At 42.2% G+C, this 24567-nt stretch overlaps 1 protein-coding gene across 3 annotated transcripts in view; it reads right to left on the reverse strand.

The window, feature by feature from the left end:
- The window catches only part of nfat5b (nuclear factor of activated T cells 5b), a 253303-nt gene that overhangs the window by 42435 nt on the left and 186301 nt on the right, over nucleotides 1-24567 (reverse strand). For all 3 annotated transcript variants that reach the window (XM_048546462.1, XM_059651737.1, XM_048546463.1), the window contains 4 exons: nucleotides 11749-11921; nucleotides 8697-8831; nucleotides 8199-8254; nucleotides 2538-2670 (listed from right to left, as the gene is read on the reverse strand). In XM_048546462.1, coding sequence (XP_048402419.1) covers nucleotides 2538-2670; nucleotides 8199-8254; nucleotides 8697-8831; nucleotides 11749-11921 — 497 coding nt within the window. The remainder of the gene's footprint in view (nucleotides 1-2537; nucleotides 2671-8198; nucleotides 8255-8696; nucleotides 8832-11748; nucleotides 11922-24567) is intronic.

Below are 24567 nucleotides of genomic sequence, written 5' to 3' on the forward strand. Positions count from 1 at the left end.
ACATTGATTGAATATAGTCACGTTCACAGCTTCCTTCATTTCCACAACATGCATTTTTTGCTTCTTTGAGTGATATGAAATTGTGCAGCATGCCGGAAGTGCATCCCCATTGTGTTTCAAAATTAGAGGAATTCCTACAGCTCAAAGGCTGCATTGTTTTTGAGAAGTTGAAATTCTTTTCAACTTTACTGTAGATTGGAATAACACTGAGACAAGCCACAAAGGGTGTTCCGGAATGGAGTTGAGGATTTTTGAGTCAAAGACAGGCCTCTCAGCTTGAACCCTTAAATGTCCTCTCAAGTACACAGTGACTGTCTCCCTGTCCTTGATGACCCCCCCTCTATGCTTGGTTGTCAGCAGTGTGGGGTGAGTGCTTGGGACATAAATCATTTTGACAGCATTGAGGAAGCTGTGTTTCCTTGATGTTTGCAAGTTTTTACATTTCTCACACTTTCAGCCAAGCATTTTTCTGTAATATTGTGCATTTGATGCCATACCACTGCTTTCAGATGCCTGTATAAATGGAGTTTTAAATAAATGGGCTGTGCAGCTTCCAGTCAATGAAAGCCTTGGGCTTAAACTCAATTAAGTCCTGTAGTTCATGGATTATCTTTAATCAAATCAGTCACAATGCTTTCTGACAGATTAGAGCAAATGTCTCTTCTTTGCAAGTGCTGGTTTTGGATGATCTTTGGGCCATTCAGGCACTATGGGTACACTGTACCGACCAGTGGCTGGAAGTTGAGAGTTGACAGTATGGCACCAACTGAGAAGAGTTGCCGAGGTGAGATTTTCAAGGCCATGATAAATTTTAGTGCGGCAAGCTCCAATTGCCTCCATCAATTAGGGTCACACTGATTAAAACAGTAGATCAGATGGGTCAATGTCAGTGCAGCAGTCATTACCACCTATCATTGTGCTAGAAAATCATTGCCTTAGCGCAATCCAGCAATTTAAATGCTAATTCAGGAATTCCCAAACTAAATTTGTCCCTCTCCCATACAAAATTCTGTTTGAGTACATGTGTATTCTTCCATGGAATGACTGTCTATTTTCTGAAATGTATCGAATTCCCTCGAGGCAGGGATGAGCTTCAATAATTCACATTTCTTGTAAATTTCTCAAGAACTTTAATAAAATAGTCAAATCATCTTCACTGTTCAATCAATGGGCCTCTGTTGTTTCCCTCAAATCCTTTGTGGGATTAGATTCCCTGCAATGTGGAAACAGGCCCTTCAGCCCAACAAGTCCACACCGCCCCTTGAAGCATCCCACCCAGACCCATCCCCCTATAACCCACACACCCCTGAACACTACGGGCAATTTAGCATGGCCAATCCACCTAACCTGCACATCTTTGGACTGTGGGAGGAAACCAGAGCGCCCAGAGGAAACCCACGCAGACATGGGGAGAATGTGCAAACTCCACACAGACAGTTGCCAAGGCTGGAATTGAATCCGGGTCCCTGGCACTGTGAGGCAGTGCTAACCACTGAGCCACCGTGCCGCCCAAAATTCGAGTGTTACTGGCAAAGCCAGCATATGCTGATCATCTCCAACTGCCCTTGAATTATGTGCCTTTCCAGAGCAGAGACAATCCAGCACACTGCTATGTGTCTGAAGTCACATGTAGGCTAGAAAAGGTAAGTACAGCAGATTTTCTTCCGAAAAGTCATTTGTGAGCCAAATGAATTCTTACGACATCAATAATAATTTTATGTCACCATAACTAAGGCTAGTTTTCAATTCCAGGTTGTACTAACTGAATTAAAATTCCATCAATTTCTGTGATATGATTTGAATCCAAGTCTTCAGAGTTCAGACTATCTCCGTAGTCTTACAAAATAATTAAATTCCAATTTAACTTAAGTGACACTGCCAAGATGAGAATTCAAAATATATATGATATATATGCATATGGATGGAGCCCAAATATATTCCTACAGTTGTATAATCCTTGCAAAAATCTCATTACTAGAGCAACCAGTCCAGGGATACAGGCACTACCAGTGTGTCTCAAGACATAAGGATATTAACTGGTTAATTACATCACTTGCATACAATTAACCACAAATATACAATCAACAATTGTCCATGTGCAAATAAACCTGATTTTGCCTGATTCAATGTGTGATGAACTAAATGCAATCCACTGGCTATATTTGGTCATTCCTGCCACAAGAGATTTGCCAAATTTAAGAGAAAAGGAAAAATAATATAGAGATAATGGGGTTTTTGATGGAACCCAGAATATATTAAAGTAAGTTAAGAAAGAATTACCTAGAAGAATTATGTTAAATCATATGTAAAACTTAGTAAATTAGGTTTGTCAAAATGTTGCTATAATCTAGTGACACCAACAGACTGCTGTCACTGCTTTTCCAACTGGCTGCATCAGTAACCAACTAGGCCAACTAAGGTACTAATCAATTAAATTATCAAATTTATTTGTACTTGATTTATCATGGCCTTTGCTCTCCAAGTTCAAACATTTAAACAGACAATGAAGCAAAGACATTGTGTTGAACTTCACTAACCTGGATCAGGGGTGAAAGTGAAAGGTTGCATTTCATGTGACCTTCCAGCATTGGTTACGATATAAATTCCAACTGAAACAGGTGATGTAATGTGTGGATTGTGATATGGAGGAACCTTAACAATTAGATGATTCTTTGAAAAGAAACAAAACAAAAATCACATACGGTGAATAGGTAACATTATTAATCTCAAATTCTTTTAAGAATGCATTAAAAATTGCCCATTTAGAGACAAAACAATATAGATAAATGCAACAAATATTGCTTAAAGGGCAAGAAATACAGTGGAACATTCAGCCTACAAACTTCAAACATGGAAGGGTGTGAAAAACAATGGTCCTAAATATTGGTTGCACAAATAAATACAGCTCCATGGAGTGATAATCTGCTGGAGGGATGATCCAGTCAGGCCATGTGGGTTAAACTGATGAACAAAGGGGCAATCATAATGCTGGGAATGTACTGTAGACCTCCAGAGTGGGAGACAATGAGACAGAAAAGAGATAGACAGTGGAAGTGTTGGAGAGAAAATATACAAATTTCTCAGATGTGCAAATAATAGGGAATTTAATCTGTCCTATTACCAACAGAGTCAGAAATGATGTTACAAGTAAGACCATCAGACATAGGAGTGGAAGTAAGGGCATTCGGCCCATTGAGTCCACTCCACCATTTAATCATGGCTGATTGGCATTTCAACTCCACTTCCCTGCACTCTCCCCGTAGTCCTTAATTCCTTGTGAGATCAAGAATTTATCAATCTCCATCTTGAAGACATTTAACGTCCCAGCCTCCACTGCACTCTGTGGCAACGAATTCCACAGGCCCACCACTCTCTGGCTGAAGAAACATCTCCTCATTTCCGTTTTAAATTAACCCCCTCTAATTCTAAGGCTGTGCCCATGGGTCCTGGTCTTCCCGCTAAGCCATACATTATCTTGTAAGTTTCTATTATATCTCCCCTCAACCTTCTAAACTCTAATGAATACAATCCCAGGATCCTCAGCCATTCATCGTACGTTAAACCTACCATTCCAGGGATCATCCGTGTGAATCTCCGCTGGACACGCTCCAGTGCCAGTATGTCCTTCCTGAGGTGTGGGGCCCAAAATTGGGCACAGTATTCTAAATGGGGCCTAACTAGAGCCTTATAAAGTCTCAGAAGCACATCACTGCTTTTATATTCCAAACCTCTTGAGATAAACGACAACATTACATTTACCTTCTTAATCACAGACTCTACCTGCAAGTTAACGTTTAGAGAATCCTGGACCAACACTCCCAGATCCCTTTGTACTTCTGCTTTACGAATTTTCCCACCGTTTAGAAAATAGTCCCTGCCTGTATTCTTTAAAGTGCAATTAGGTGAATGAGTCCATAACCAACTCAAAAAAGAAGAAAAAAAATAGCTTCAGGAAATGAAGTTAAGCAGGAGCAAAGGATGTCAGTAGGATAATCAGTTAGATGTCATGTTTCCCATTCCATAACCACAATGGGCCAGGAATGAAATTTCTTAGTTAGAAAAGGCTAATTTTACTAAGCTGAGAAGTGATTTAGCTAAAGTGCACTGGAAAGAGCTACTTGAATATGAAAGTGCAACAGCAATGACAGGCTTTTCAAAAGAAATAGCGATGGTTCAGAACAGTATGTTTTCATAAAGACAAATGGCTGGGACTCCCAAATTTAAATCTGCCTGAGTATCAAAGGCAAACGGGTAGAATGAGGTAAAATAGGAAATCTTATGTCAAATACTTAGAACTCAAGATTGCAGAAACCTGAAGGGGAAGAAAATGCAGTGTGAAATTAAAAAGGAAATTAGAAAAGCAAAGAGATGTTATGAAAAATTACTGGCACGTAAACGAAGGATAATCCAAAAACATTTTTTCAGTACATAAGGATGAGGAGGAGATGGCAATGAGACATTAAAAGGGTGTCTCACTGCTGACAGTGCACTATTATTTATTAAAGAAAGGGTGGGATAGGTCAAAACTGAGGAAGGGTCACTGGACCCGAAACGTTAACTCTGATTTTTCTTCTCTGATGCTGCTAGATGTGCTAAGCTTTTCCAGCAACTTATGTTTTTGTTCAGGAATTACAGCTCAGTCACTTTAACACTGCTGGACAAAATACTTGGCAAAAACATGTAAAAAGAAGCAAATAATCAAGGTCAGTCATAGATTAGTGTAGAGAAGGTCATGTGTCACTAACGTGTAACAGAGATTCAACAATAGCAAAAGTTATTTTGTTTAATGTTGAGATGAGAGTTGCTGTCTAGGCCAGCATTTGTTGCTCATTCCTAAATACCCTCATGAGGATGGTTGTCTGCATAGATTTCAAAAAGGCTGCTGACACGTCCAACGTATTAAACTAGTTAGAAAAATTTTGAATTTCGAGGGCAAGTGGCAAGCTTGTTCCAAAACTGGTTCTGTAACATAAGGAAAAGTCTGTGGGCTAGAAGTGTTTTTGTGAAAAGGCAGTAAATCCAGAAAATCTTGTCACATTTAAAAAGTGCTTGAATATTCATTTGAAGTACCATAATCAAAGGCTATCAAGCAAAGGTAGAAAAGTGGGATTTGGTGGATGCATCTTTTGCAAACATCACAAACACAAGCCCTTTCTATGCTTTTAATTCTTATTCTTTGAAATAGGAGTGAAATTCAAAATGTAAAGAAAGCTAACCAAACACTGAACCTATAGATGTTTAGTACCAGTGAAAGATCAAAACTTGTTCTGTAAAAAAATTCTTATTAGTGAAGAATTAAACAGTTTTACGACTTGCTACGGTGGAATATGAATCTAAGACCTCTTGGTTGCCAATCTAGCACCCCGACTATGAGGCTGCCATACTCTTACAGTCGGCTTAGATGTAGGATTTTGGACAACATACAGCATACAGTGATGATACGGAGATGGCTGTGAGCTATGAACACCAGAACAGTGGTATCCATTAACATGAAAGTCAGAAATGCTGTGTGTCGGAGTACTGGCACAGAGATTCTAGTCTGTGGAAAAGAGGAGATGAGATTTCACTGATATAAACCCAGTACATTAATTTGAGCATCTGGCCTGACAAAAGCAGAATTAACTTATGAGAGGAAGTGGGGAAAAAATAAAGGTATAGTTGCTGAAAGTGGAGTAGGAGCAGGAGGTAAAAGGGGTGGTGTGGGAACTATAAAGGACTGAAACAAGACAGGCTTCAGCAATAGATGGTGACAAAAACTGGGAAGAAGATGGAAATCATAAACAATTGCATGATGAAGACAGGAGTAAGAACAGCATAAAGGACTTGGGTAGAAAGAAATGGGGGGGGGGGGTAAAGTCAAATTTAATAATGTACAAGGATGACGGTATAGGTGAAAGCAGGATTTGTGGAGGATGAAGACAAAGCAGAAAAAAAATGGCTGAAGGAGAATTGTATCAGATCATGGGAACTGCGGATGCTGGAGAATCCGAGATAACGAAGTGTGGAGCTGGATGAACACCGCAGGCCAAGCAGCATCTTAAGAGCACAAAAGCTGATGTTTCGGGCCTAGGCTTTTCTGATAAGGGTCTAGGCCCGAAACATCAGCTTTTATGCTCCTAAGATGCTGCTTGGCCTGGTCATCCAGCTCCACACTTTGTTATCTATGGCTGAAGGACAATCCTTCCCCAGTGTTTTTTTTAAAGAAAAGGCTTTTTCCAGAAATAAGCTGTAAAAGCCTACTGGTACAAATTTGTACCTACCAGACAGATATTCTGAATTCAACAGTCACTCCTTTAAGCAATCTGCGCACATCTTATTTTTATGGAAATTGACTCTCAGTGCTCTGTATATTGCACACAGGCAGTAAGCAAATAGTTGATAGCTGTCAGCCATAGCTGAATCAGTAGCGCATCCACCTAGTCAGAAATTTGAGGGCTTATGTCCCATTCCAGTTCTTGAGCACAAAAAGAAAGGCTAACATTTCAATGCAGTACTAAGGAAGTGCTCTACTGTCAATAGTTCTGTTCTTCAGAGATGATGGTATGCTGAGGCCTTTCAGGTGGTCTAGAATACTCCGTGACATTAAGTTGGTGAGCAAGGGGGATGTCTCCAGGTCCTGGAGAATAATCAGTCAGTCAACATACCACTGTCTCAGAGCTTGTGGTCATTTAGACTTCCTACCATGATGAGACAAGATGAATAAACAATTTCATCTGCTTCATTTAAATTCCAGTGAACATACAAAGTTATAGTTATGATCATATTTACTTGTTTGCAACAACGTAATTTGCACCACATAATCCAAACAAAATGAATATCAAGTATTACACAACTTTCATGAATAATCTTTCTTGATGTTGATTTTATTTACTATGCCCCTACCGCGATCTTTTTGCACTCAATTGCCCATGCTGTCCTTTTAGCTGTGAAATATTCAGATTCAACAGCCAAACACTAGTGTCAGCTTTAAATAAAGTTCAATCTTCTCTCTCTATCCCTGGCTTCACCACCCCAGCAGTGGAATTCACTGACTTGATCTGAAAATAAGACCCGCTGAATTCCAATGAATAAAGCAAATGCAGCAGAAAAGTGTGTGAACAATTAGTGGGATGTCAGAGAACAGAGAATAGTACAGCACAGTACAGGCCCTTCAGCCCACAATGTTGTGCCACCCTATTATCTTACTAAGATAAAACTACCCTGCATACCCTACCTTTTACTATCATCCATGTGCCTATCCAAGAGTCGCTTGCATGTCCTTTAATGGATCGAACTCCACTACCACCGCCAGCAGCACATTCCACGCACCCACTACTCTCTATGTAACCTACCTTTGACACCTCCCCTATACCTTTCTCCAATCACCTTAAAATTGTGGCCCCTCGGAATAATGTTTTTTTTTCCCAGGGCGGAAATGACTATCTTTTATTGGATTAATCACTATGAGTTAACACAACCCTTTTGAAGTATTCTGAGCAAGGGTCGCCAGACTTGAAACGTTAACTCTAATGTTTTCTTCAGATGCTGCCAGACCTGCTGAGCTTTTCCAGAAGCTTAGATTTTTGTTCCTTCTGAAGTATTATTTGTAACTGTGAGCTCTGCTGCCATAAGTACAACACTTGTTAGATAAGATTTGTTCAATAATAATGTTTGAACATACAGCAGAAAAGTTTCCCCCATATCAGAATATGAAAACCTAGAATGCAACACTTAGGTAGTTAGGTTGCACCTAACATAGTTATTTATTTTTTAAAAAAGTATACCTCTTTAACTTGAAGAAAATGCACATTCCAGTCATGATTAGTATTTGTTATTATGTTGTGTTAAATTATTTTAAAAAGTTTTTCTGAAGTCCAAATTTGCTATTATTTTTCAAAGTAATGGGGACTTGAAGTCATAACAGGGGATATAATAGTCTTATTTGCAATCAGCTGAATGCCTCTTACAGAACTAACAGACCTATTCAATTTAAACTTGAAGGTGTTGTTTGCAGGAATAAATCAAAAGATAAAAACATATCAACATTTATAGATAGGTGAATGGTATGACAGGCATAGAAAAACAACATAACAAAACAAGGCAATGTAAATTGGCAACAAGTGAAAAGATTACAGGAACTAAGTACAATACCACAGAATACAGAATGAATATAAACATTCTTTCCCTTTCATGCAAGTGCTGTGAGCATCTAAACTCACCTGATGGAAAAGTTCCATGTCAATTTCAGCTTCTGCTTTCCAAGGATTATTCTCCTCTAGTTAAGATAAGCAATTTTGTTAAAAAGTTAATAAATATTATTCCAATGTCAGTATTACATGGTATTACTGTATTTCAAATTTTATTGTGACAGTACTTTTCGTGTGAAGCAGCTTGAGTGCATATTGGTGAATGTCATAGTAAGTGAGATACAGCTGCACATAGCCTTGAATGGAGACTTGGACACTAAAACATACAGGAGCCAAAGAATTCTCCTCACATTAGCCAAAACCTATCTCCCAAAAAAGTTCCAAACAGATTACCGGGGCCATACTTGGTTATTAATTTTCAGACAGTTACTGCTCCTCAGTGATAATACCACCCAAGGTGCACGTACTTGTTAATTTGAGCTATTCATAACATAATGAGTTCAGTAGTTGTTATATAAATGAATACAAACATAAATTTGATAGATTTGTTTCATTACAGCACGAGCTTACCCGAATGACTCTCTTGAAAAATAACCTTCGTGCCTTTTAAAAAGTTTTTTCCAATCAGAAATAATTCTTCTCCTCCTTTCACCGTACAACTGTGCAAGCTTTTTTTCAATATCTCGGGTGCTCCAGCTGGTTGAGCTTTAAATAAAATGAAAAGCAAATCTGGTTTATAATCTATCAAGTGGCGAGATTAAAGTTACACAGTAACTTCAAAATCTTGAAGGATTTACAATCCAACAGTACAATGCAGAAACAATTTTCTTTGGTTCTTTCATCTGTCTGCTAAATTGGGTGAAATAAATTTTAAACTGCTTACAAAAGTTCTGGAGGGGTTTTAATGACAAAAATTAAGGGTAAGAAATTCTGATAAATGACAAATACGTTATAATAAAAACAAATTAGATTCCCCATTCTATCAAGATTCCAATGTAAATTGTATTGTACTGAAAGACATGGAAAATAAACTAAACATCTTCCCAAAGAACCTAGAAAATTCTGAAGGAAACTTCCATCACATGGATGTTCCTGACCACTTCTTAGAAGATGTTCAGCTACGGTGCTGTAAAAGGCCTAATATCTGATTACCTCTGCAAATTTTATTTTCCTCCTCAACAATAAATTTGTTTATTACAGAGTCACAATTTTTGGATTCTTAAATAACCTTTCCTTCTTGAACTGTTTTAATGTCAGTCTGCAGAAGCAGATGTTGTTCACTATGATTTGTATACTTTACCTCTTCAGTAATCTGATTTTGCCTAGCTGCATGGCCCTAAGAATTAGGAATGACGATATTGGAGTTAGCATGCTTGCCAAGAATTTAAGATACAAGCTCTAGCCCAAGTCCACACTTCAGACTAGCACTTTCGTCCAGTACTGTGGGAGTGCTGCACTATTCAGGGTGCTGTCTTTCAGATAAGGCATTAAAGTGATGCTCATTCTGTTCACCAGTGAGCATAAAAATATTACAACATTCAAGATTGAACAGTTGGAATACAACAGTCCTAGTGTTGAAAATAACATGAAAATAACTGATGGGAAAGAAGGAAAAAAAATCCCAAGCAACATGAATAATGTTTGAGCTCACTGCCTAAGAATAAGCAAGCTGACCAAGAGCATTTTTCTCTCAGCCACTAGGTCCTGCTCTGCATATGTGTAAATATACATTGAGTCAATATGTAAACAGTGACTGTGAATAAGTGTGTGTATAGTGTAATTATTTCAAGAGTTCAAATGTGCCTACTGTTGAGTATAGCTCCATATTTGTGAGGAATTGTTTACTTTTTTCATATCACATATTTTTCATATCCAGTACTTTCATAATGCAATGTAGAAAATGTCCTGCAAACAAACATTGAATTACTGTACAAATATTGGAGAAGGTAAGCAGTTTCAAGTGTTTCTTTCAAACTAACGTAGGAAGAAACAAGTCAATTTGGTAATTCAACCATGAATGATGTGTGTTTTGGAAGGTGCAAGAGAAGCAGTTACATGCCACATTAGTATAGAGCCAAAAATTAGAATAGAAATAAAAAGTTATTTTACACTATTTTACTCACTATCTTAGGATTGATTAGTATAATTTCCAGTACAAATTTGAATAACCAGCTTCAAGTAGCAAACACAAATAGCTATATTGAAAACAAGTTTGCTTTTCCCCTCCATTAAATAGTAAGAAAAGCCTGCAGTCATTAATTGTACCATTTAAATTCCATAGGCATGCAAGATGTTTGATACCTACACACAATGCAAGGGTACAATTATTGTCCAGTTAATATTTAACAGACAGCATTACGCCATTTCACTTTTATCTTTAGTGCTAAATTCAGCTTTATGTTTTTGTTGTGTGATATGAAAGACAACACCCTTTAACAAAATAGCCACAATAAGTCATCAAGGAATAAATAGAGTAATTTCTTTTTGTTTGTTTAAGAAAGTTCATTTATGACCTATTAATATTTCATCTTTCAAACTAAAGAAGCATTGCTTATCACTTGCTGTATGGATCTTTGAACTTGAATATAAGCTACCGAATTTGTTAATCATAATATGAATTACTCAATTCTGCAAAACATCGAACTATAAAACCGTATTAACATTATGAAGTTCCTCTCAGAAAGTGATTGCAAAGTATGCTTTAAATTAGAGATAACAGGAACTGCAGATGCTGGAGAATTCGAGATAATAAGGTGTAGAGCTGGACGAACACAGGAAACCAAGCAGCATCTTAGGAGTAGGATTTTGCTTTCAGTTTCGTTGAAACATATTATACCATTCATTTTTTTAATATTTTAGTAAGTTTCCTATGGAACTACTTGAAAGTAGCTGCAGAATATATTGTTTTGAATGATAATATCGTGGCAGTGGTTAAAAATATTATTTGCAAGACAGATATTATATTTTAGGGATTTGCAAAAGGTCTAGAATGACTTTCAGGGAAGTAAACAACAATGTTTGGATGTGGGGGTTGGAATGGAGAATAACTGGGGAGGAACTAATTGGTATTTCTGGAGAGGGTGGGGTGACCATTAGGAATTTGGAGTCATGACAGAAAATGCTGAATTACTCAACAGCTCTAGCGACGTGTGTGGTGACAGAAGCAGAGTTAATAATTCACCCTTTGATCAGAACTGGAATTTAGAATGCTGTACTGATGACCTGGGAGCATTTATGATGCAGTGGTAATTTGGGGTAAATGAAGAATCAGAAGGAGGATAGCGAGGAAGTTTAGAAGTGTAAAGTTTGCCAAGAGTTACACGGTCTCTTTCACGAGTAGCTCTTAGCTGGCAGGATTTCCTCTCCCGGGGACTTGATCTCACAGAAGCACTACTGCTGCTCAATCGAATCTCTAGTTGGAACAGCGCCTTCCCCAAAAAGAGGGGATGCACTGCTCTCACCAGCTCGTGAAACCCTCATTCCCAACATCAAATTCTACCACGTGATAGAGTTTCTCAACAGCTTCATACAGAATTTCCGAAGCATGGTGAAGGGTTTCCAAACGTGATGCACAACCAGATAGCCCAAAAAAAACATGATTTTAAAAGAAAGCAGTACTTACTGCATAAGATGGATGATGAAGGTGTCTGCAGAGTTAAAGTAGACCCATCAGCACGAATAATATTAACTCTGAATACCAACCGTGCACGCGTACTTTTTTTCTTGGATCCTGCAACACCAATTCGTGCTTCAACATCAGCATTTCTTAGTTTTAAAATTCCCACACAGTCAACCCTGCAAATACAAAATGGCCTAATTTTTAAAAAAAGTGTGTAACAATTCTTACTGCCACAGAATCTTCTATCTCAAGCCGCCACTCTTGCTTCCCCGATCCCCAACAATAACTTGGTTTTTGTTTTGAACAAAGGGCCAGTAACATGAAGGATGGTCTAAAGTTAGTTCACAGGTATCGCAACAGGATGCAAGTTCACAGGTCCCACATTGACAGCGACAGTAAAGGAAATATGAACGATTGGGGCAAGTTCACACATCACAGGCACAGACTGCAACTCACTCATACTCACTCAAATTTGGAGCCTTGGTGGATTGAAAGTCACCTGTGCAATGACTGCACAAAAATGGATGACATAACATGCATAAGTGCAAAGAGCAAAATATTTACAACCTGACGTCCTGCTAGGGACAATTGCAACAATTATGCCTCAACTTCACAAGTAAGTGTGTATGAAACAAACCACACCAGGTTAGAAGTAATTTGCATGGGTTGCTAACAGTTTGGCTAAAGGGGTAGGCAGTCAAAGATGAGTGGTTTATGAAAAGATTTCAAATAGACTTAGACCAATTAGCCTGAAGGTTCTATCAATTATGCTGGAGCAATGAGGTGAGATGATACACAGCAGTCCAGAGGCAGAGGAATAGAGAACCTGGAGCTAAAACCACTGAGACTTATGGACAAGACCAAGAACAAAATTTTTTTCTCAGTGTGATGTGAGCAACTGCAAAAGTGAGAATGAAAAAACTCAGAATTTCAATACAGGAAAAGAAGAAATTGCAATTTTCCCCTCAAATCTTAAATAGTGACCAGAATATCACACTGACCAGCAACAACGTGAATTTGATGCATCTGCATCTCAAAGAAGCCCTATATTCCCATCACTTTCAATTTTCCTCTCCTTCCCCAAGAAACTAAACAAAGCAAGTTTTTGACATGTAAATCAGCATGGGTATTTGGCAGTTGCAGCCGAGTGAATGCATGTCCCAGTTATCATACAAATGCTTCTTCACAAAATCCCTGCATACCCTTTGGCCTCATCCTCCTTGTTCATTTATCCACATATGTTGGCATTGGCAAACCACCAGTTTCTTCACATCACCATATCTCATCTTGGGCAAGGTCCATTCCCCACTTCATACCCTCAACACTTTAATTTGGAGCACAGCAATGCCCATGACATGCAAGTTTCTGTCAGGTAATTTGGTGTGCAGGATGACATACATCTCATGTATTTATACAAGAAACATTCTATGGCTCTTCACTTGTCTTCTTAGTGCTCACTGATTTTGCACCTAATTGGAGGGTGCCAACCTGTTTCTACTTTGGATAGCTTTCTATGCATGCTCACTGACTTATAGACAGCCAACGTCTGTGGGCTCACATTGCTTTTGAGTACAGAGGGAGAGGTGGACAGCTTATCATAGCAGGGAGCAGTGATCAGCCAAATGGGTTAGGCATGTCACTGAATGGCACAATGCTCAATCAACATGACACCTGCAGCACATGCAACAAACAAAATGAGTGTGCTTCAAGCAAATGACCATTTGTTAACCTCAAAGTGGAGCAATCCTTACTAGGGTGGAGAGAGACTACACGTTGTCAGGGGACACTGCCACAGTCAGTGAAGGGCTTGGCACTACCAGAGTCTGTGATCGATATCCCTGCAGACCAGATAGAGAGGCATGTTCAGTCCTGCAAGTCAACAATCACCACTGAGGCAATTAACGGTAGGTTAGTTGGGATGCTCTGGACACACTATCCATAGTCAGTTAGGTCTGTGTTGCAATGTCAGACTGGAGAGTGGGAGAAGGTAAGGCCTGGGGATTTGGTCAGTAATAGTCAGGGGCAGTGCATGGAGTGCCTGGAAAGTAAACAACTCAAGTCCGAGGATGAGCTTCACAGTGCTGGATTCCTGAAGAATGGTTACAGTGACATGGGCAATTGGACCAGTGGGGGAAGGATCTCTGTGAATGGGGGTGGGAGACTGGGAATTCCAGAAATGAGGGGTACACGTTAGTCAAGGTAATTCAGGCCTCTATAGGCCAAAAACAGCTGGAAATTTCTAAAGCAATTGGCTCTGGGGTAGAGACATTAATAGTTTAAAAAGGGACTCAAATACCAGGGAAAGGGGGAGGCCACTAGGACAGGGATATTAACACAAAGGGAACAAGGCAGCTTTGGGACAGATTTAAGCATCACAGGCCTGGCAATGCTAGACTGGAAGTCAACAAACAACGACTGTTCTAAATGGCTGACACCACAGGCAGACAGGAGCAGTTAAGAGGCTCCTGAGGTTTTCATTTCATCAACATATTCAGAAGTCAATGCTCTGCAGCTCCACAAATGTACACTTTTCTTTTATGTACAGAGGTCCCCAGTTTACAGAACATCCAACTTCCACTCGTTCATATTGATGAACGTGATCCCATAAAGGGAGTTTTTTTTTAAAAAATCAATTTTAAAGACATGACATGCAAACATTTCCTCATACTTAGAATGGATATTTTATATTTTCCTGCATCATATTCAGGGTGGCACGGTGGCTCAGTGCTTAGCACTACTGCTTCACAGAGCCAGGGACCTGGGTTCAATTCCACCCTTGGGCCACTGTCTGTGCGGAGTTTGCACATTCTCCCTGTGCCTGCATGGGTTTCCTCACACAGTACAAAAATGTGCAAGTTAGGTGGATTGGCTATACTAAATTGCCCACAGTGTCCAGGGATGTGTAGATTTGGTGGGTTATAAAGGGACAGGTCTAGGTGGGATGCTCCAAGGGTCAGTGTGGACTTGTTGGGCTGAAGGGCCTGTTTCCTCACTGTAGGGATTCTTATGATTTTAACTTGCATACAAACTGATTTGTGAACAAACCCAAGACTGGAACCCATTCGTATCCCAGAGACTGCCTGTATGCAAGGATGTGCTTTGTAATGTGGAAGGGTGCCTTTTGTTTCTTTGTTTTAGTCATTAATGGGATGAGATTGCCCATCCCCAATTACCCAGAGGGCAGTTAAGAGTCAACCACATTGCTGAGGGTCTGGAATCACATGCAGGCCAGACCAGGTAAGGATGGCAGTTTCCCTCCCTAAAGGGCATGAGTCAACCAGATGAGTTGACCAGCTTTTCCTGACAATCGACAATGGATTCATGGTCATCATTAGATTCTCAATTCCAGATATTTTACTGAATTCAAATTCCACCATCTGCTGTGGCAGGATTCAAACCCAGGTCCCCAGAACATGATCTGGGTTCTCTGGATTAACAGTCCAGTGATAATACCACTATGCCATCATCTTCCCTATAAACCAAAAGTGCTCCTAGAATAACTGATGATTTATTTATAGTAGCCACATGTGCCTAACTGCAGTGGGAAGTTGATGCCATTTTCTCAAGCAAAACACTTGATATTCTTTGCCCCTGCTCAGGCACTAAGATTTTCCACCATCACTGGCTTCTCTCAGGTACAGGCACTATCAACAGCAACCACATAGTTTTGCGAGTGCCCCATCACCTACTTACAAAGTTCATAAGAAAATGCTTCCACTCCACCAGTGTTCAAACTATATGAGGTACAGTAAAGCCAAATCTTAAAGCTTTGCACAAGATATTTCTGACTCTTTCAGAGATCTTCGAGCCATATAGGGAAGGCCACAAGGAGACAAGGTGCTGCTTCAAACCTTTAAGATCTCAGATCGATGCAGAATAAAGATACAATGCTGCTCAAGCTATTACCAGGGCCTTAGTAGAACAGACTACAGGCCTCCTTAAAATAAGGTTTTAACACCTGGACAGCTCCAGTGAAGCTTACAGTACAGCCTGGAAAGCATGTGCCACTTCTTTGTGCTATATGTGCCCTTCACAACTAAAGCCAACTCGGGGAAGGGTAGTTTTTTTTTTACAATTCACTTGTGAGATGTGGTCTTCGTTGGCTGGCCAGCACTTATTGCCTGCCCCTAATTGCCCCTGAGAAGGTGGTGATGAGCTGCTTTCTTGAACCTCTGCAGTCCATATGCTGTAGATAGACTCGCAACACTATTTGGGGGGAATTCTACGATTTTGATCTGGCAACAATGAAGAAACAGCAATATATTTCCAAGTAAGATGGTTAAGTAATATGGAGGGGAACTTGCAGATGCCAGCGTTCCCATGTAAAAGCTGCCCTACATCTAAATGTATTTAGATAGAAGTGGTCATGAGTTTGGAAGGTGCTGTGTAAGGATCTTGGTCAATTTCCTGCAGTGCATCTTGTAGATAGCACATACCGCTTCTGATGAGTGTCACTGCTGGTGGAGGGAGTGGATGTCTATGGATAATCAAGCAGCCTGCTTTGATCTGGATGTATCACGTTTCTTCAGTGTTGTTTAAGTTGCACTCGTCCAGGTAAGAGGGAACACTCCATCACACCCCTGGCTTCTGCTTTGTAGATGGTGGATATACTCTGGGGAGTCAGGAAATGAGTAACTTACTGAAGTATTCCTCAATGCAGATCAAAATAGGAGATTGAAAGTGAGTTTCTAAAGATGAAGACCAGCACAGTAACCACAAAAGAGGGCCATCCAACAGCAATGTATCATTAAGCATGAGTGCCTAGAGAGAACCTAATTTAAACAGGATAAACGAGCTGGGTTTGCTCTTTAATTGTTTAGAATTCTGCTACTAATTGGGCCTAATGCATAGGACTTGTGGACTTTCTTATTTTTGCAGGACCTACCTTTGTGTTCCTGAAGCAATATCTTGTTATCCAACGAACTGCACACTTGCTATCCTTGTAAGATCCAATTTTCAAGTGTCTACACATTACATATTACACATCCTACCGAGTAGTAGAAGGAAAAGCAGCATTGAGACAGTGCATTAGCACTGCGTGTGAGTGAAGTTAGTCAGTTCTCAAAGCTTCTATCAGGATGTCATATAAAAGTAGTTGTCTAGTGAAGTCTCTCATGATAGACAGCAAGCTGTGACGAATCCTGGTCTCTTCCATCATCCAGAACCCAATGTTTCAGTTAGTGGAGAGTGTGAAATTGCCCTCAAATACTTCAGCATAATATGAGCACACAAACAAGGATCAAGAGTAGGCCATCCAACTCTTCGAGCCTGTTCTGACATTTAACAAGATCATCCCTAACTTGACTGTAATCTCAACCACATTTCCACCTTCCCTGATAACCTTCCTCCCCCTTACTTACCAAGAATCTATGCTTCTACTGCTGCTTCTACCACCTTATATGACAATCTGGTCTCCTTAAGGTGAAGTTCCAGTGCTAGGACAGCTCCAACAGAGTGTCGAGTACAGCCCAGATGGCACTTGTCCATTCCCTGGTGGCAGACTGTACCCTTCACAACTGGAGCTGATGGGTGAAGGGGAGATGTTCAGGAAGCAAATTAAACAGAAGACTGAAAGCAACCTTTTGAGGATGAACAGGAGGACCATCCAAGACAGCAAGATGCAGCAATACATCAAGCCTCAGAATCCAGACATAACCTATTTGAAATCTATTCCAAGTTATCAGTCTGGTGAATCTTCTCTGAGCTGGCTTCTATCACATTCACATCCTTAATTAAAGTGACAAATACTGCATATAATACCCCTGATGTGATCTCGTCTGTGCCCTGTATAACTGATACATAACTTCCCAACTTTTATACTTATTTCTCTTTTCAATAAAGCATAGCATTCTACTAAGTTTTCCAATCAGTTCCCATACACACACTCCAGGGCACCCAGAAGGTGAAAGTTGCCAGAGGATCCTCACTGGGATATTGGTGATTCTAACCTGCAAGTCATCACCATTATCCCCTCCAGTCTGATCTCAAAACTCTGATACATCGGTCTCAGCTCTGCCCTCTGTAACTGGATGCCCAGTTTCCTGACCCACAGACTGCAATCACTGAAGATAGCTAACTGCATCTCCTCCACAATAACACTCAACACTGCAGCCCCCCAAGGATGTGTCTTCAGCCCCCTACTGCTCTTAGATTAATTCCCTACAACGCGGAAACAGGCCCTTCGGCCCAACAAGTCCACACCGCCCCTTGAAACATCCCACCCAGACACATCCCCCTATAACCCACACACCCCTGAACACTACGGGCAATTTAGCATGGCCAATCCACCTAACCTGCACATCTTCGGACTGTGGGTGGAAACCGGAGCACCCGGAGGAAACCCACGCAGACACGGGGAGAATGTGCAAACTCCACACAAACAGTTGCCCGAGGCAGGAATCGATCCTGGGTCCCTGGCACTGTGAGGCTGCAGTGCTAACCACTGAGCCACCGTGCCGCCCCTTTTCCTGTACACTCAAGTGTATTGCTAAATTCTGAACGAATGCTGACAACACCACTGTGGTTGGATGGAAGTCTAACAATGATGAGTCAAAATACAGAAGGGAGATCAAAGACTTGGTGATGAGGTGCAATGAGAACAACCTCTCTCTCAACATCAGCAAGACTAAAGAACTGATCGCCAATTTAATAAAGGAAGGAGGAGAAGACACACCCATCAATATCAAAAGAACTGAGGTGGAGAGGGTGGAAAGCATCAATTTCCTAGGAGCGACAATAACCAACAACCTGTCTTGGGCTTCCCATGTTGATGCGCTGGTCAGGAATGCCTATTCGTCCTCAGGCAGCTCAGGAAATTTGGCAAGTCCATAAGGATCCTCACCAATTTCTACAGATGCACCATTGAAAGCATACTGTCTGGGTGCATAACAGCCTGGTATGGTCTCCCAGGACCATAAGAAACTAAAGGTGCTAATGCACAGCCCAGACCTTCACGGAAGCAAACTTTCCTTTTACTCCATTTACACGGTTCCTTGCCATGGGAAGTCTGCCAACATCAAAGACCCATCGCACCCTGGTAATGATCTGCTACAACCTCTACCGTCAGGCAGAAGATACAGAAGCCTGAAAACGTGCACCAACAGGTGCAGGAACAGCTTCTTCCTGGCTGTTATTAGACTGATGAATGGACTTTCAACTCTCAAATAATGGTGATCTTGCTAATGTTGATCTCACCTAGCGCTTGCCCTGTGCAATATAATTTGTATGCCTCTACGGTTTTTACAGCCTTGATCTGTACATCCTTGCTATTTATGATCTGCCTGTACGGCTTGTAAACAGAACATTTCATCGTACTCCAGTACACATGACAATAAATCAATTGCTTTTCAGGTGAGGGACAAGGTTGAGAAGGGAGGGCCTTCATGATGCCTCAACTGGTACAGGAATAGAATGTGCGCTTCTGGATTGCTGGTTTAAGACACAAAGCAACGGAGCTGACTGACGCCCACACCCCTCCACACTGTAACATTTTGCTGGGTCTCAGTTTAGTAAATGCTTTTTTATACATTTTCACATATTATAGTCCATTTGCCACATCTTTAGCCACTCATTTACCCTATATCCTTCTGTAGGCTTGTGTCCTTTTATAACTTATTTTCCTTCCTATCCTTATACCATCAGCAAATTTAGCAACCATACCTGCATCCCTTCATGCAAGTTATTTATGCAATTTGTATGAAGTTGAGGCCCCAGTATCGACCACCGTGGCACACCATTTGTTACATATTACAAACTCAAAAAATACCCAGTTATGCATTCTCTGCCTCCTATTAGTCAGCCAAATTTCTATCCATGACATGGGGAGGTAATGGCCCAGTGGTCTTATTGCTAGACTATTAACCAGAGACCCAAGTAAATGTTGTAGGGAACAAATCTTGCCTTGTGGAATTTAAATTCAATGAAAATCTAGAAATAAGTCATTAATGATGACCATGAAACCCAAAACCCATCTGGTTCACTAATGTTCACAGAAGATAACTGTTGCCGTTAACCTAGTTTGGCCTATACATTAATCCAGCAACATGGTTGCCTCTTAACTGCCCTATGAAATGGCCCAGCATTCAGTTGTATCAATCAGTAGAAAGCAACAACAGGAATGAAAATAAACAGACTACCTAGCACTGACCGAGATTCCAAAAACACAAATGGCAAACACAGCCCTGTCAACCTGACAAAGTCCTCCTTGTGAGCATCAGGGTGCTACTGTCAAAATTGAAGAGGTCTCTCACGGACTAGTCCAGGAACAGCCTGAGAGTCATACTCATAATCATATCTTGTAAACAAATGTCCCAGACACCATCACTATTTCTAGATCTAGATATGGATATGTTCAATACCACTGGCGAGACAGGCCCAACAAAGGTGGTGGTATCAGTTGGGAGATGGTTACTCTAGGAGTCCTCAAAATTTAGTGCAGATGCCTCATTGTCTGAAGGTAACACTTCAAACGTGTACACATCTCCCAAAATGAAGGAATCAGTGCTCTTCTATGTTGAGCAACACTTAGAAGAAGTACTGAGGGTAGCAACAGCACAGATGATACTCTGGAAAGGGGATTTCAAGTCCACCATCAAGGGTGGCTTGGAAGCAGCACTACTGATTCAGCTGGTTGAGCCTAAAAGGATACTGCCATAAGACTACGTCAGTAACACATGAGGGAACCAATAAAGAGGGAAAAACATACTTGACCACATCGTCACCAACCTGACTACTAGAAATGCTTGTGTCGAAGACAATATCAGTAAGAATGATCTCTGCACAATCCTTGTGGAGACAAACTACCACCTTCACAATGAATACTTCACACTGCGTTGTGTGACACGATCACCATGTTAATTGTGACAGATTTTGAACAGATCTAGCAACTAATTGCATGTAGGCCATTAGCAGCAGCAGAATCATTCTCCAACACAACCTGCGACCTCCTAGCTAGGCATATACCCCCCTCTATCAGGCCAGGCTATCAACATTCAAGGAAGAATGCAGGAGGTCATGCCAGAAGTAGCATGAAGCATACCCAAAAATGAGGTGTCAAGCTGGTGTAGCTACAAAGCAGGATTACTTGCATGCCAAACAGTATGAGCAGCAAGTGATGACAGATCTAAACAATCCTACAACAAACAGATCAGATATAAGCTCTGCAATCCATTCACACCCAGTCATGAATCATAGTGGAGAATTTAACAATTCACTGGAGGAGGAGGAAGTTCCCCAAATACGTCCACCCTCAGTAATTCGGAAACTCAGCACATCAGAGCAAAAAGATAAGGCTCAAACATTCTCACCAATCTTCAGCCAGAAGTGTTGAGTGGATGATCCATCTTGACCTCCTCCAAGAAGAACAGCATCATAGATACCAGTCTTCAACCAATTCATTTCACTCCACACAAGATCAAGAAATGGTTGGAGAAACTGGATACTGCAAAGGCTATGGGCCCTGACAACATTCCGCTATAGTACTGAAGACCTGTGCTCCAGAATTTGCTGTATTCCTAGCCAAGGTGGTCTGGTACAGCTAAAAAATCTACATGACAATGTGGAAAATTGCCACGTTTGTCCTGTACACAAAAATACAACAAATCCAATATCCAGATTACAGTCCTAGTCTGAAGTCAATTATCAAAGTAACGGAAGCAAAATCAGAAATTGCAGCAACAACTCAGCAGGTCTGGTAGCATCTGTGGAGAGAAAGCAGTGACGCTTCTTCAGGACATAAAGTAATGGAAGTACAGAAAATAATGGAAGGTGTCATGAAAAGTAGCACCTGCTCAGCAACAATCTGTCACTCATGTTGAGTATGGATTCTGCCAGAGCCACTGAGCTCCTGACCTCATTACAGCCTTGGTTCAAAAAAGGACAAAAGAGCAGAATTACGCAGGTGAGTTGAAAGAGACTGCCTTTGACATTAAGATTGCATTCGGCGTAATGTGACATAAAGGAGCAAAAATGAAGTCAATGGGAATTGAGGCAAACTCTCTGGTGGTTGGAGTTATACCTTGCACACAGAGAGATGCTTGTTGGAGTTCAGACATCTCAGTGAGACAAAGTGTGGAGCTGGATGAACACAGCAGACCAAGCAGCATCTTAGGAGCACAAAAGCTGACGTTTCGGGCCAAGACCCTTCATCAGAAAAGGGGGATGGGAACAGGGTTTTGAAATAAATAGGGAGAGAGGAGGAGGCGGATCGAAGGTGGATAGAGGAGAAAATAGGTGGAGAGGAGACAGACAGGTTAAAGAGGCGGGGATGGAGCCTGTAGAGGTGAGTATAGGTGGGGAGGTAGGGAGGGGATGGGTCAGTCCAGGGAGGATGAGGTTAGGAGGTACGGAATGGAGGTGCAGCTTGAGGTGAGAAGAGGAGATGGGTGAGAGGAAGAACAGGTTAGGGAGGCGGAGACGAGCTGGGCTGGTTTTGGGATGCAGCAGGGGGAGGGGAGATTTTGAAACTGGTGAAATGCACATTGATGCCATTGGGCTGCAGGGTTCCTAAGCGGAATGAATTGCTGTTCCTGCAACCTTCAGGTGGCATCGTTGCGGCACTGCAGGAGGCCCAGGATAGATATTTCATCTGAGGAACATGAGGGGGATTTGAAATGGTTCGCGACTGGGAGGTGCAGTTGTTTATTGCGAACCACGAGTAGGTGTTCTGCAAAGCGGTCCCCAAGCCTCTGCTCGGTTTCCCCAGTGTAGAGGAAGCTACAGCGGATGCAATATACCACATTGGCAAATGTGCAGGTGAACATCTGCTTGATGTGAGAAGTCATCTTGAGGCCTGGGATGTGCGTGAAGGAGGTGGTGTGGGGCAAGTGTAGCACTGCCTGCGGTTGCAGGGGCAAGTGCCGGGTGTGTTGGGGTTGGATGGGAGAGTGGAGCGGACAAGGGAGTCCCGGAGAGAGTGGTCTTTCCAGAAGGCAGACAAGGGTGGGGATGGAAAAATGTCTTTGGTTGGACTGTATATGACAGAAGTGTTGGAGGATGATGGGGTGGTATGTGAGGACGAGGGGGATTCTCTTTTGGTTGTTATTGCAGGGACGGGATGAGAGGGATGAGTTGCGGGAAATGTGGGAGACACAGTCGAGGGCGCTCCCACCACTGCGGGGGGGGGATGTTGCGGTCCTTGAAGAACGCGGACATCTGGGATGTGTGGGAGTGGAATGCCTCATCCTGGGAACAGATGCGGAAGAGGCGAAGGAATTGGGAATAGAGGGATGGAGTTTTTGCAGTAAGGTGGGTGGGAGGAGGTGTATTCTAGGTAGTTGTGGGAGTTGAAGGGACCCCACCCACCATCGACGGGACTTCGCCCACAGCCAACAACCCCGGAGAAGACAGCCATGCTGAGCCCTGCGGAATTTTCACCATCTCTCCGGACCTCCCCCTGACTGAGGATGAACGGTCAGTCCTCAGCAAGGGGCTCACCTTTGTCCCCCTCCGCCCACACATCAACGAATACCAATCAAGTTTGGACATAGAGCAGTTTTTCTGCCGCCTTCGCCTCCACGTTTACTTCTCTAACTGGGAGCCTAAACCTCCCTCCACTGACCCTTTCACATGCCTCCAACACAAGTTGTCCTCCCGGACACCATCCCCAGGCCTCCTACCCTCCCTCGAACTCTTCATCTCCAACTGCCGTCGAGACATCAACCGCCTCAACCTCTCCACCAGTCTCACCCACTCCTACCACTCCCCCGCAGAATGTGCAGCCCCCCACTCTAATCCCAACCTCACCATCAAACGTGCAGACAAGGGGGGGGCACAGTTGTAGTATGGCGCCAACTCTCCGACACCATCTCCTACTGCCCCCTGGATCACGACCCCACACCTGAGCACCAAACCATCATCTCCCAAACCATGCACAACCTCATCACCTGAGGTGATCTCCCACCCACAGCTTCCAACCTCATTGTTCCCCAAACCTGCACCACCCGCTTCTATCTCCTTCCCAAAATCCACAAACCCACCTGCCCTGGTTGACCCATTGTCTCTACCTGCTTCTGCCCCACCGAACTCATCTCCACCTATCTGGACTCCATTTCCTCCCCCATACATCCCAGATGTCCTTGTTATTCAAGGACTGCAACGTCCCCCCAGCAGTGGTCAAGAACGCCCTTGACCATGTCACCCGCATTCCCCGTAACATCCCGTCCCCGCAATAACCGCCAAAAGAGAATCTCCCTTGTCCTCACATACCACCCGACCAACCTCTGCATACAACACATCATCCTCCGACACTTTCGCCATCTACAATCTGACCAAAGACATTTTTCCATCCCCACCCTTGTCTGCCTTACGGAAAGACCACTCTCTCCGGGACTCCCCAGTCCACTCCACACTCCCATCCAATCCCACCATACCCAGCACTTTCCCCTGCAACCGCAGGAAGTGCTACACCTGCCCCACACCACCCCCTTCACCCACATCCCAGGCCCCAAGATGACTTTCCACATCAAGCAGATGTTCACCTGCACATCTGCCAATGTGGTATACTGCATCTGCTGTAGCCAGTGTGGCTTCCTCTACATTGGGGAAACCAAACAGAGGCTTGGGGACCGCTTTGCAGAACACCTACGCTCGGTTCGCAATAAACAACTGCACCTCCCAGTCGAAAACCATTTCAACTCCCCCTCACATTCCTTAGATGACATGTCCATCCTGGGCCTCCTGCAGTGCCACAATGATGCCACCCGAAGGTTGCAGAAACAGCAAGTCATAATCGGCTTAGGAACCCTGCAGCCCAATGGCATCAATGTGGATTTCACAAGCTTCAAAATCTCCCCTTCCCCCACTGCATCCCAAAACCAGCCCAGC

The sequence above is a fragment of the Stegostoma tigrinum genome, chromosome 16, assembly GCF_030684315.1.
Source record: "Stegostoma tigrinum isolate sSteTig4 chromosome 16, sSteTig4.hap1, whole genome shotgun sequence".
NCBI classification, from domain to species: Eukaryota; Metazoa; Chordata; class Chondrichthyes; order Orectolobiformes; family Stegostomatidae; genus Stegostoma; species Stegostoma tigrinum.